Source organism: Nerophis lumbriciformis, linkage group LG10, assembly GCF_033978685.3.
Source record: "Nerophis lumbriciformis linkage group LG10, RoL_Nlum_v2.1, whole genome shotgun sequence".
Classification (NCBI taxonomy): Eukaryota; Metazoa; Chordata; class Actinopteri; order Syngnathiformes; family Syngnathidae; genus Nerophis; species Nerophis lumbriciformis.
The window spans coordinates 54,737,757-54,752,101 of NC_084557.2; the positions used below are offsets into that span (position 1 = coordinate 54,737,757).

The 14,345-nt window shown below is 38.9% G+C and overlaps 2 protein-coding genes across 10 annotated transcripts in view; one reads left to right on the top strand and one right to left on the bottom strand.

The window, feature by feature from the left end:
* Positions 1-3,537, bottom strand: part of LOC133612196 (DENN domain-containing protein 2A) — a 70,815-nt gene extending 67,278 nt beyond the window's left edge. For 4 of the 7 annotated variants that reach the window (XM_072914010.1, XM_072914009.1, XM_072914008.1 and 1 more), the window contains exon 1: positions 2,009-2,120. The gene's annotated coding sequence lies outside the window, so the exon portion shown is untranslated. Of the gene's footprint in view, positions 1-2,008; positions 2,121-2,245; positions 2,274-3,345 lie in introns of those variants that run through there. The other 3 variants (XM_072914003.1, XM_072914004.1, XM_072914005.1) reach the window with 3 other exon arrangements.
* Positions 3,538-3,605: 68 nt separating this feature from the next.
* Positions 3,606-14,030, top strand: adck2 (aarF domain containing kinase 2). Of its 3 annotated transcripts, none has more exons than XR_009816097.2 (8): positions 3,606-4,819; positions 4,880-5,026; positions 6,470-6,598; positions 6,661-6,756; positions 10,306-10,560; positions 10,609-10,785; positions 12,612-12,665; positions 12,724-12,794. XR_009816097.2 is itself a non-coding variant. In XM_061969394.2 (8 exons), the coding sequence occupies exons 1-8, from the start codon at positions 3,947-3,949 to the stop codon at positions 12,856-12,858; spliced, it is 1,833 nt and encodes a 610-aa protein (XP_061825378.2). In that variant the 5' UTR covers positions 3,607-3,946; the 3' UTR covers positions 12,859-14,030. The 3 variants fall into 3 exon arrangements, 2 of the variants coding, with proteins under 2 accessions (XP_061825378.2, XP_061825379.2); XM_061969394.2 differs by having other exon boundaries at positions 3,607-4,819; positions 10,609-10,752; positions 12,724-14,030; XM_061969395.2 differs by having other exon boundaries at positions 3,609-4,819; positions 10,624-10,752; positions 12,724-14,030.
* The last annotated feature ends 315 nt before the right edge of the window (positions 14,031-14,345 follow it).

Here is a 14,345-nt window from a genome sequence, read left to right on the forward strand (position 1 = left end):
ATACCCCACAGATTTTCTATGGGGCTAAGGTCAGGGGAGTTGGCGGGCCAATTTAGAACAGAAATACCATGGTCCGTAAACCAGGCTCGGGTAGATTTTGCGCTGTGTGCAGGCGCCAAGTCCTGTTGGAACTTGAAATCTCCATCTCCATAGAGCAGGTCAGCAGCAGGAAGCATGAAGTGCTCTAAAACTTGCTGGTAGACGGCTGCGTTGACCCTGGATCTCAGGAAACAGAGTGGACCGACACCAGCTGGACTGCTGCTGAGTGGTCCAAAGTCATGTTTTCTGACGAAAGCAAATTTTGCATTTCCTTTGGAAATCGAAGTCCCAGAGTCTGGAGGAAGACAGGAGAGGCACAGGATCCACGTTGCCTGAAGTCTAGTGTAAAGTTTCCACCATCAGTGATGGTTTGGGGTGCCATGTCATCTGCTGGTGTCGGTCCACTCTGTTTCCTGAGATCCAGGGTCAACGCAGCCGTCTACCAGCAAGTTTTAGAGCACTTCATGCTTCCTGCTGCTGACCTGCTCTATGGAGATGGAGATTTCAAGTTCCAACAGGACTTGGCGCCTGCACACAGCGCAAAATCTACCCGTGCCTGGTTTAGGGACCATGGTATTTCTGTTCTAAATTGGCCCGCCAACTCCCCTGACCTTAGCCCCATAGAAAATCTGTGGGGTATTGTGAAAAGGAAGATGCAGAATGCCAGACTCAAAAACGCAGAAGAGTTGAAGGCCACTATCAGAGCAACCTGGGCTCTCATAACACCTGAGCAGTGCCAGAAACTCATCGACTCCATGCCACGCCGCATTAACGCAGTAATTGAGGCAAAAGGAGCTCCAACCAAGTATTGAGTATTGTACATGCTCATATTTTTCATTTTCATACTTTTCAGTTGGCCAACATTTCTAAAAATCCCTTTTTTGTATTAGCCTTAAGTAATATTCTAATTTTGTGACACACGGAATTTTGGATTTTCCTTTGTTGCCACTTCAAATCATCAAAATTAAATGAAATAAACATTTGAATGCATCAGTCTGTGTGCAATGAATAAATATAATGTACAAGTTACACCTTTTGAATGCAATTACTGAAATAAATCAAGTTTTTCAAAATATTCAAATTTACTGGCTTTCACCTCTATGTTTAACACTTATTTTTATTCCAGAATGTCAAATTTAGGATTGATATTCTACTGACCCAGCAAGACCCTCTGTAAGGAACACACGCACTATTTCAAATGCAACAACCAGATCAAATGTGTTGACATCCTTTACGTCTGTATGAAATGTAACGTCCATGAAAATGAATAACCTGACTTCCCAACATGGCGGTCATAGACCTGCACATAATGAAGTTTATCCAGTTATTGTCCCTTTAAAGGCAGATATTATGTAGTCTAATCCAACTTGAGCAGGTTTTGGTAACTGTTCATTTTTAAGATACTAAATGAAAGACATGTTGAAAGTCCTAAGTGGTGGACACGGCCTACTCCTCTACTTGTGCATGGAAAAGGCTAAATGTGGTTGATAGACAAATGCATCAAGATGCACATTCAAGTGATGCTTTGCAATGTTTTTTCCTGTCCAATGTTTATTTAAAAAAAACACATAGGTACATCGTGTTTCAGCAATCACAACTGCAAAATAAACTGCATAAAACATAAAGAAAGCATTTTTCAGTCGTTGTTGCATACGCTGCCACTTTTTTTTTGCAAACAAATTTTTCCGGGTCTAACAAGGCTAGAAATGTAAATGCATTTTGCACAATAAAGTTGAATTAAAAGCCGTCAGTCAGTCAGTCCATGTTGGATTGACCACTAAGACACTTCCTGTTTTCGCTTTTAATTCCTTATTTGGTTATGGTCGAAAACTCAAAAGATGAGGTAACCTGGCTTTAAATGACGGGTAAAATGTCGCCATCTGTCGGGCGGTTGTCGTCACTGCACGATATTCAACAGTTTACTATGATGAAAATGTGATTCAATTCAAGCTTATTTGTATTGATTTACCTTTGAGAGGAAGTTTGTTGTCGTGGTATGGCTTGTAATGATCAGACGGATTATACAAGCAATGTGTTTATTCCGACCAGCTCTCAGTGGAGCATAGGATTCAATGTGTCACAACAACAAGCGTCATCACGTCACATCCGGTCCGGGACATCCTGTATGCTATATCAGAATAAAGGCATAACAGACAACGCCACTTTTGTAACCTTCCTTAATGGCGGATTATTTGTACTAACTTACCTTTGAGAGGAAGTGTGTAACCTTCCATAACGGCTAATTATTTGTATTAACTTACCTTTGAGAGGAAGTGTGTAACCTTCCATATTTGCTAATTATTTGTATTAACTTACCTCTGAGAGGAAGTGTGTAACCTTCCATAACGGCTAATTATTTGTATTAACTTACCTTTGAGAGGAAGTGTGTAACCTTCCATTACGGCTAATTATTTTTATTAACTTACCTTTGAGAGGAAGTGTGTAACCTTCCATAATGGCGGATTATTTGTATTAACTTACCTTTGAGAGGAAGTGTGTAACCTTCCATAATGGCGGATTATTTGTATTAACTTACCTTTGAGAGGAAGTGTGTAACCTTCCATAACGGCTAATTATTTGTACTAACTTACCTTTGAGAGGAAGTGTGTAACCTTCCATAACTGCTAATTATTTGTATTAACTTACCTTTGAGAGGAAGTGTGTAACCTTCCATAACTGCTAATTATTTGTATTAATTTAACTTTGAGAGGAAGTGTGTAACCTTCCATAATGGCGGATTATTTGTATTAACTTACCTTTGAGAGGAAGTGTGTAACCTTCCATAACTGCTAATCATTTGTATTAATTTACCTTTGAGAGGAAGTGGGTAACCTTCCATAATGGCGGATTATTTGTACTAACTTACCTTTGAGAGGAAGTGTGTAACCTTCCATAACGGCTAATTATTTGTATTGATTTACCTTTGAGAGGAAGTGTGTAACCTTCCATAACGGCTAATTATTTTTATTAACTTACCTTTGAGAGGAAGTGTGTAACCTTCCATAACTGCAAATTATTTGTATTAATTTACCTTTGAGAGGAAGTGTGTAACCTTCCATAATGGCGGATTATTTGTATTAATTTACCTTTGAGAGGAAGTGTGTAACCTTCCATATTTGCTAATTATTTGTACTAACTTACCTTTGAGAGGAAGTGTGTAACCTTCCATAACGGCTAATTATTTGTACTAACTTACCTTTGAGAGGAAGTGTGTAACCTTCCATTACGGCTAATTATTTGTATTAACTTACCTTTGAGAGGAAGTGTGTAACCTTTCTTAACTGCTAATTATTTGTATTAATTTACCTTTGAGAGGAAGTGTGTAACCTTCCATAACGGCGCATGCGTGGTCACCTCGCGCTCTAACACACTTAAGGGAGCAACAACAAAGCCAAAACAAAACAGAATAGTTTGGTTTTCTTACTTTAAAGGTGTGTGTAAAGTGTGAATACAAATCCTAAGATGTGGACGTAACATCAGCACACGTGAAAGCAGTTGGCGAAATCAAGTCACGTGTTAAGAAAATGAAAGTTTTATCGAATCTGTTTTGGAGGCCATGTTGCTTTAAAAATAACCACGTGATCGTTGTGGCGTGACGTCATACACCCGGAAGTAAAGCCGCATCCAGCGGTGTTGTCGTGGAGAATCCAGACTAAATAGCAGGAATATGAAAGCTTCGTGGAAGAAGAAGTAACTTTTCACCTGACAGGGAATTTCGAAGGCAGATATGCTATTTTTCCCCCCCCATTTGTCGTTTTTCTTGTCGGTTGACAGCGAAGTAATGTATAGCATATTGCACTGTAGCATGTAGCATGTAGCATGTAGCTTTGCTACAAGGCAACTCACATTGACGTGTTTAAATGATTGTCACACACACATTATTCATAGATTACAGGCACATGTTATAATGGCAGTGGCAGTGTTTGGAGCAAGACAAGTTCTTCTAAACCTGAGGTCCACCTTCCAAAGAGCAGCCATTTTCAGCAGAAGCAGACTAGTTAGTTGTTACCTGGTGAAGAGAAGCAGACTAGTTAGTTGTTACCTGGTGAAGAGAAGGCAACTGTTCATAAACATCCCCAAGGTTGCATTGTTGTGTTGGAGCACATCATCCCTGGTAGCAAAATGCCAAGCAGCCTCTCTTCCGCCAGCGACCATCAAGAAGAATTCCCTCATCAAAGTCCAAGTTCACAAACTGGTCTTCCTCCTCCACCTGGGACTGCGTGCGTTAGTCCTGCTCCTCAAATTCGGACCCATTCTCCTCCTCTCCCCCTTAGTCCTGCTCTCCACTGGCTGGGCTTCCCTGTGGCTGGACGCCCTGCTGTGGGTGACGGAAAGCTCCGGTGCGACCTTCATCAAGCTGGGCCAGTGGGCCAGCACCAGGCGGGACATTTTCTCCGAGGAGTTCTGCGAGCGCTTCTCCAGGCTCCATGTGAAGGTGCGCCCCCATCCCTGGGCTCACACCAAGCAGTGCCTCAGGAGGGCCTTCGGGGAGCAATGGAGGAAGGTACTCACCTTCCAGAGCAAAGAGCCAGTGGGTTCAGGCTGCGTGGCTCAGGTGTACCAAGGCTGGGCCAAGAAGGACCAGGTGGAAGACCCGGCCTTCAAGACGCTGGTGGAGGAGTTGGACAAAGAGGACCTTCTGGAAGCTTGGGAGATTCCTGGTTTGGGAGGAGTGGTGAGCTCTCTGTGGAATCTCTGGAAGGGGAACAAGGAGGTGGATCAGGGGCCGCATGAGCACAACATCTCCCAGAAAGATCACATGATACCTGTCGCAATCAAGGTGAGTTCACCAAACACTAACTCAAAGTTATTTGCCCTAATTGATCTTGTTGTTGCCAAGGTGGTCCACCCAGGCATCAAAAGGCAGGTGGAGATGGACCTGCTGCTGATGAAGGCCGCTAGTTGGCTCCTGCACTGCCTGCCCGGACTCAAGTGGCTCAGCTTGTGCGAGATAGTCCAGGAGTTTGAGACGCTCATGACCAAACAGGTAGGCCAAACCTCAAAAATGGTGTTTCTCACAGGACTGCAATCTATTTGTGGCATTCAAATTGCTGAGTAAAAACATTAAAATAAGACTTTCTTACTTGCTTCTTTTTGCAGTTAATTTCATGTCATGTGGTTACTTTTAGATGCATTTACTGTGTGAGAGGAGCGATACTTGCTTTTATATCAGAGACTAGCCGCTTTCCTGACAATGGCTATGGCTACTCGCTAAATATAATAGTAGGCAACACGAATGAGCCCTCATACTCCATCTTCTTATCCTCTGGCAGACAAAGTGTGTTGGAATCCAATAGACTTTATTTAGCCCACAATGTGGTTGCAGTGCAGATACAAAGAAGGAAACATCAAATACATTAAAGGAGCGCAGGGATGATGCAATCAGCTGACACTTCAGCGGCGCCATTTCTACACACAGCTACAACACAACCAGCAATAATGACATTAAATTACAGTAGTGTAGTAGACCTAAGTATTCATTAAGTACCACCATAATGACAACATTAAATACAGTAGTGTAGTAGACCTAAGTATTCATCAAGTACCACCATAATGACAACGTTAAAATACAGTAGTGTAGTAGACCTAAGTATTCATTAAGTACCACCATAATGACAACATTAAATACAGTAGTGTAGTAGACCTAAGTATTCATCAAGTACCACCATAATGACAACATTAAATACAGTAGTGTAGTAGACCTAAGTATTCATTAAGTACCACCAGAATGACAACATTAAATACAGTAGTGTAGTAGACTTAAATATTCATTAAGTACCACCATAATGACAACATTAAATATAGTAGTGTAGTACACCTAAGTATTCATTAAGTACCACCATAATGACATTAAAATACAGTAGTGTAGTAGGCCTAAATATTCATTAAAAACAAGGCAGATTTTTTATATAACCGGTATATTTAATATTTTTGGCCGCTGTAACACACACAGTTGAACAGTAACACTGTGTTTGAATATTTAAGTGACTCTTTGGCTTACTGCAGTTTGAGAACCACTGCTTTAACGTGTACTAAACACAGAGTATGTGAGGAACACAGTGGAAGGTGATTAGCTCTAATTCAAAAGAACAAATAGGAAATGATATCAATGGAAATAATCTGTTCCAAGGTCAAACTATAGCCATGATAAAAACGTGTGGTGGATGCAAGAAAGTGGTAGGCGGTGTATTGACTTCACATTGCAATGGTTGATGTGTAAAAAGCTGTATGATAAAAGACAAAAGACTTAGTGTGGCACAGTGATGTGAGGAGTGTCACTCCAGCCATATTGTACTGAGCAGCCATGACAGAAACAAGATTATCATGCCATTTTTCCTCTACTGGTGTATCGTTGTGTGGTGATGTCATTGGACAAGAAGCAAAGAAAGAGTAATTGTCAGGTGAAGTAAAGCAGCTCATTGTGTTCCAGATGGACCTTCGCTTGGAGGCCAAGAACATGGAGCACTTCCGGCACAACTTCCAGCAGGTGGACTACGTCAAGTTTCCCACCCCACTACGGCCTTTTGTCACCAGGACTATTTTGGTGGAAACCTTTGAGGTGAGTGATGAAGCATGGGAAGGGAACATGTCAAGGTGACACACCCCATTCTTCTTTGGTAGGAGAGCGAGCCCATCTCCAACTTCCTGAAAGAGCAGATTCCTCAGGAGGTGAAGCAAAGGATCGCCAGGATGGGTGTGGACACGCTGCTGAAAATGGTGACATTTTTACCATTAGTTTGGCAAAAACCTTCTTTTTAAAGGTTACTAACAGTGAAGTATGACACGTTGTTGTTGTTGTAATTAACAGCAACTTCTTAGTTCATATTTTCATTTCATTCATTTATTAGTCTCCATTTACACAACTCTCACAAAATAGCATCTCCAATACCATGTTGTCATCTGAAAAAACAATAGTAATATTACAATAAAATGAATTTAGAAAAAAGACGGTGTGTCTGAAAAGGAGCAGGAAAAAGAAATGTCTTCAATAATCTCTCTGATATAATAATCATATTCTTTATCAACATATAATGAAATTAGCACAATATGACATTTTGTTGCATCCACAAGATATTTATATCCTAAAATGTCTTCATAAGATATTCATTTGTCAAATCATTTATTTAAAAATAAAAAGTTTTCTCTAAACTTACTTCCTTTTATCACAGCTGCTGTTTGATGAAGATGACTTGACAACATTCTTTTAAAAGACACAATTCATGTTTACATTCACCTTTTCTGTGAGGACAAACACTGTTTAATGTACAATTACATATAATTACTTCCAGGAACACTCACACAACATCATAATAACAATAGAACAAAGTACAACATAATAATAATAGCACAAACTACAACATAATAATAACAATAGCACAAAGTACAACAATAATAACAATAGCACAAAGTACAACATAATAATAACAATATCACAAAGTAGAACATAATAATAACAATAGCACAAAGTACAACATAATAACAATAGCAAAAAGTACAACATAATAATAACAATAGCACAAAGTACAACATAATAATAACAATAGCACAAAGTACAACATAATAATAACAATAGCACAAAATACAACATAATAATAACAATAGCACAAAGAACAACATAATAATAACAATAGCACAAAGTACAACATAATAATAACAATAGCAAAAAGTACAGCATAATAACAATAGCACAAAGTACAACATAATAATAACAATAGCAAAAAGTACAACATAATAATAACAATAGCACAAAGTACAACATAATAATAACAATAGCACAAAGTACAACATAATAATAACAATAGCACAAAGTACAACATAATAATAACAATAGCACAAAGAACAACATAATAATAACAATAGCAAAAAGTACAACATAACAATAGCACAAAGTACAACATAATAATAACAATAGCACAAAGTACAACATAATAACAATAGCAAAAAGTACAACATAATAATAACAATAGCACAAAGTACAACATAATAATAACAATAGCACAAAGTACAACATAATAATAACAATAGCACAAAATACAACATAATAATAACAATAGCACAAAGAACAACATAATAATAACAATAGCACAAAGTACAACATAATAATAACAATAGCACAAAGTACAACATAATAATAACAATAGCACAAAATACAACATAATAATAACAATAGCACAAAGAACAACATAATAATAACAATAGCACAAAGTACAACATAATAATAACAATAGCACAAAGTACAACATAATAATAACAATAGCACAAAATACAACATAATAATAACAATAGCACAAAGAACAACATAATAATATTAGCACAAAGTACAACATAATAATAACAATAGCACAAAGTACAACATAATAATAACAATAGCAAAAAGTACAGCATAATAACAATAGCACAAAGTACAACATAATAATAACAATAGCAAAAAGTACAACATAATAATAACAATAGCACAAAGTACAACATAGTAATAACAATAGCACAAAGTACAACATAATAATAACAATAGCACAAAGTACAACATAATAATAACAATAGCACAAAGAACAACATAATAATAACAATAGCAAAAAGTACAACATAACAATAGCACAAAGTACAACATAATAATAACAATAGCACAAAGTACAACATAATAATAACAATAGCACAAAGTACAACATAATAATAACAATAGCACAAAGTACAACATAATAATAACAATAGCACAAAGTACAACATAATAATAACAATAGCACAAAATACAACATAATAATAACAATAGCACAAAGAACAACATAATAATATTAGCACAAAGTACAACATAATAATAACAATAGCACAAAGTACAACATAATAATAACAATAGCAAAAAGTACAGCATAATAACAATAGCACAAAGTACAACATAATAATAACAATAGCAAAAAGTACAACATAATAATAACAATAGCACAAAGTACAACATAATAATAACAATAGCACAAAGTACAACATAATAATAACAATAGCACAAAGTACAACATAATAATAACAATAGCACAAAGAACAACATAATAATAACAATAGCACAAAGTACAACATAATAATAACAATAGCACAAAGAACAACATAATAATAACAATAGCACAAAGTACAACATAATAATAACAATAGCACAAAGTACAGATGTAGAAACAAAAACTTCACCATGAAAACTCCAACAAATGAATATGATGATTAGCTTTTTCATAACCAAAAAGGAGTGGGAAGAAGTGAAACTTATTTACTCCCACTCCTCATTCATAAATGTACTAAGCTATCTTGTCAGGTGTTCTAAACCTTTTTGATCTCAGGGTCCAACCTTTCCCACTACAGCGGGGCCCGGGGCCCACTCAAATATTAACACTGAATTTGTAATCTTACTCTTGATTTGAATGGTATTCAAGTAATATATTTAACCCAGTTATAAAAGGATCAACCTTGTCAAATGACATGAAACCATCATTATTATCAAGGCTTAGGTCAGGCTGATTGCAAAAATAAATACTACCGTATTTTTCGGACTATAAGGCGCACGCACTTAAAAGCCTTTCATTTTCTCAAAAATTATAATCCGGTGCACCTAATGTACGGAATCATTCTGATTGTGATTACCGACCTCGCAGCTATTTTATTTGGTACATGGTGTCATAAGTGAAACTAGTAGATGGCAGTCACACATAAGAGATACGCGTGATGTTCATGCACGCTTCATTTTGTGCACCAGTAATAAAACATGGTAACACTTTAGTATGGGGAACATATTCACCATTAATTAGTTCCTTATTAACATGCAAATTAGTAACATATTGGCTCTTAACTAGTCATTATTAAGTACTTATTATAACCCTAACCCTCTAACCCTAACCAAATAACTCTAAATGAAGTCTTTGTTACTTAGAATATGTTCCCCTTACCAAAAACTTATAACTTTGTCTTGAATTTGAAGAAAAACAACATGTTATTTTTTACTAAAGAAGGTTTGGTGAATGTGAATATGAAAGTGGTGAAGTTCACTACCTCCAACAAGGTTAAGAAGCACTGATTTAGGGGGTTGCTTCATGCAAAGATGTTATATTTTGACTAGTCTCTATCTGAGGTATAAACTTGTCACACAAGCGCACGACACCTTGATGTAGTTTGGTAGCAAGTCCACAAGATGGCAGTAGTCACCAGCTTACTGCTGCAGGACCAGGTGTCTACAATACTTCCACTTTCTCTTGTACTCCAAATCATTATTAAAGTTGTCTATTTCTCTTCCAGATCTTCGTGGACAACTTTGTCCACGGCGACCTCCACCCAGGGAACATCCTGGTGCAAAGCAGCAGCCCACCTGCCGGCCCCGCAGACCTGGGTCAGACCACCCTCACAGACTTGTGGGACACTGTGGTGGTCAGCTTGCGACCTCGGCCCAGTCCCTTCAAGCTGGTGCTGCTGGACGCTGGCATCGTGGCCCGCCTGAAGAAGGACGACCTGGCCAACTTCAAGGCCGTCTTCACCGCCGTGGTGCTGCGACAGGTAGACCTCGCCCACACCCCCTCGGTCTCACCACACTGTTCACAGCAGCTTTTGTCCCGCCAGGGCGACCGTGTGGCGGAGCTGATCCTGCACCACGCCCGCGCCAGCGAGTGCAAGGACGTGCCGCGCTTCAAGAAGGAGATGGCGGAGCTGGTGGACGGCGCTCTCAGCAACACGCTGTCTCTTGGAAAGGTGCCTTGCTCATTTCCCTGACAAGGACGCCATGTCTGTGCTAGATGCACTTTTTAAACCATGCTTCCAAGTATTGGTCCCAAACCAGCGGAAAAAACAAGTATCGGATGATATCGATACAAGCAGTCCTGCAGCCGTTTACTGGTGTGTGATATGTGCGATACAAGCAGTCCTGCAGAGTGTTTACTTGTGTCTGATATCATGTGCGATACAAGCAATCCTGCAGTGTGTTTACTTGTGTGATGTCATGTGCGATACAAGCAATCCTGCAGTGTGTTTACTGGTGTGTGATATCATGTGCGATACAGGCAATATGCAGTGTGTTTACTGGTGTGTGATGCAAGCAGTCCTGCAGCGTGTTTACTTGTGTGTGATATCATGTGCGATACAAGCAATCCTGCAGCGTGTTTACTTGTGTGTGATATCATGTGTGATACAAGCAGTCCTGCAGTGTGTTTACTTGTGTGTGATATGTGCGATACAAGCAGTCCTGCAGAGTGTTTACTTGTGTCTGATATCATGTGCGATACAAGCAATCCTGCAGTGTGTTTACTGGTGTGTGATATCATGTGCGATACAGGCAATATGCAGTGTGTTTACTGGTGTGTGATGCAAACAGTCCTGCAGCGTGTTTACTTGTGTGTGATATCATGTGCGATACAAGCAATCCTGCAGCGTGTTTACTTGTGTGTGATATCATGTGTGATACAAGCAGTCCTGCAGTGTGTTTACTTGTGTGTGATATGTGCGATACAAGCAGTCCTGCAGAGTGTTTACTTGTGTCTGATATCATGTGCGATACAAGCAATCCTGCAGTGTGTTTACTTGTGTGATGTCATGTGCGATACAAGCAATCCTGCAGTGTGTTTACTGGTGTGTGATATGTGCGATACAGGCAATATGCAGTGTGTTTACTGGTGTGTGATATCATGTGCGATGCAAGCAGTCCTGCAGCGTGTTTACTTGTGTCTGATATCATGTGCGATACAAGCAATCCTGCAGTGTGTTTACTTGTGTGATGTCATGTGCGATACAAGCAATCCTGCAGTGTGTTTACTGGTGTGTGATATGTGCGATACAGGCAATATGCAGTGTGTTTACTGGTGTGTGATATCATGTGCGATGCAAGCAGTCCTGCAGCGTGTTTACTTGTGTCTGATATCATGTGCGATACAAGCAATCCTGCAGTGTGTTTACTTGTGTGATGTCATGTGCGATACAAGCAATCCTGCAGTGTGTTTACTGGTGTGTGATATGTGCGATACAGGCAATATGCAGTGTGTTTACTGGTGTGTGATATCATGTGCGATGCAAGCAGTCCTGCAGCGTGTTTACTTGTGTGTGATATCATGTGCGATACAAGCAATCCTGCAGCGTGTTTACTTGTGTGTGATATCATGTGCGATACAAGCAATCCTGCAGCGTGTTTACTTGTGTGTGATATGTGCGATACAAGCAATCCTGCAGTGTGTTTACTTGTGTGATATCATGTGCGATACAAGCAATCCTGCAGCGTGTTTACTTGTGTGTGATATCATGTGCGATACAAGCAATCCTGCAGCGTGTTTACTTGTGTGTGATATGTGCGATACAAGCAATCCTGCAGGGTGTTTACTTGTGTGTGATATCATGTGCAATACTTGTGCAAAGCTGGACAGTGAACATCTGCTAGTCCTCCAATAAATCTTTTCTTCTATTTGAGTGATTTTCAAAAGGTAAACATGGTCGTGTAGAGGCGACGTAGTATCAGATGATTATTTGTATTAATTAGGTCTTTACATGTATGTGGTCCTGGCATAGTGTTTATTGTTGGTAAACAAACAAGTGAAGGAGTAACAATCAGATGGTTTGTGTTGCAGATCCAAGTTGCTGACTTGCTGTCCAGAGTGTTCAGCCTCCTCATCAAACACAAGGTAATAAACATCACTGACATCTTTCTTCCACAACTCCCGCCCTTTTCTTCTGGTCCAGGTGAAGCTGGAGAGTAACTTTGCATCCATGGTCTTCGCCATCATGGTACTGGAAGGTCTGGGCAGGTCCTTGGATCCTAACCTGGACATCCTGGAGATGGCCAAACCTCTACTGGTCAACAACTCCAAGCCCTAATCAAGTTTGACGCCTAAAATAGCTCATGAAGGACAATCACTTCTTTCATGACTTAACTGCAGAGAGTGCATGGTGTCTGATAGAGCTCAAGGTCTTGTGTTGTAGGGTTATTATATTGTGCTACTATTTCACATGTGTCAGAGGTCCCACAATAGTGGAGTTGGCATAGCTCCATCTTTCATTTTAAGATGTGTAGGGAAGCCTTTTTTTTTTCTTTTCTACAAAGCTGTCATTAATGAGATGACATCATTATGAGTCTATTTTGCATACATTTTTTGCAACTTTAGCACCCACGAATATAACAGTCTTGTTTTGTAACTTGAAACTTCCATCCCATAATAGTTCATTGCATGTGTACATCCAGGTTTCATTTTAAGATGTGTGGTGAAGCCTCTTTTTTTTTTTTTTTTCCTTTTACAAAGCTGTCCTTCAAAAGCTGAAATAAGGAGTCCATTTTGTTGAGACTATGCCGCACACAAATATATATATATATATATATATATATGGTAACACTTTAGTATGGGGAACATATTCACAATTAATTAGTTGCTTATTAAAGTAACAAAGACTTAATTTAGAGTTATTTGGACACTAGGGCAACATATTAGGGTTACTAATAAGCAATAATTTTGAGGTTATTGAGGGAAGACTCTTAATGTCTTACTGCTTTTATAATAAGGCCATGCAGAATAAGGCATTAATAAATACTTAATAGTGACTAGTTAAGAGCCAATATGTTACTAATTTGCATGTTAATAAGTAACTAATTAATGGTGAATATGTTCCCCATACTGTTGTCTAGAGAAATGGAGGTGCCAGACAAGAAGATGTGGATAAGTGTCTGGTCACACCTCTAATAAAGACATGACATGAAACAGAAGGTAGAATTACAACAGTCGTGTTTTTCCATGGAATGTTACAAGTCATTGAGGGATGACCTCTACTAACCCACAATATGACCTCTACTAACCCACAATATGACCTCTACTAACCCACAGGCCACAATCTGGGGAAATACTGTGAGTAGTTGAAAAGTACTTTTTTCATGTCTTGTGTTGCAATATTTGTCCTTACACAGTAAAAAAAAAAAAAGACCTCATTACTTGGGAACACGCCTGTGCTTCAATATATTCATAATAAAGAGAATCCAGGAGAAGCTTGTGTTGTTTTCAGGAAGTAGACTGCACCCACCACACTACAGTGATGGCTGCACTCAGGAAGTAGACTGCACCCACCAGTGATGGCTGCACACTCCATTCTTATTCAACCTCTTTCCAAATCCATTTGTGGAAATCCTTCAAAATAAAATGTTTAGGCAGTATCCATCCAAGCCATAATCTTTAAATATAATTATTATACATTGCAACAATAGATTTGAATGGAGACTCAATTGTGGATGGAATCGTCACCTCGGCTGAAAATGGAATCAAACTTTTATGTGCCGAAAGATTGAGTCTATTTGTTTAGTATTTTATTTGAATCTGTCA

Bases quoted from the DNA above. Each gene is read 5' to 3' on its own strand.
- adck2 (XM_061969394.2), top strand. From the start codon at position 3,947: ATGGCAGTGGCAGTGTTTGGAGCAAGACAAGTTCTTCTAAACCTGAGG. The intron at 6,599-6,660 runs GTGAGTGATGAA...CTTCTTTGGTAG, and splicing joins TTTTGGTGGAAACCTTTGAG to GAGAGCGAGCCCATCTCCAA. The intron at 6,757-10,305 runs GTGACATTTTTA...TTTCTCTTCCAG, and splicing joins TGGACACGCTGCTGAAAATG to ATCTTCGTGGACAACTTTGT.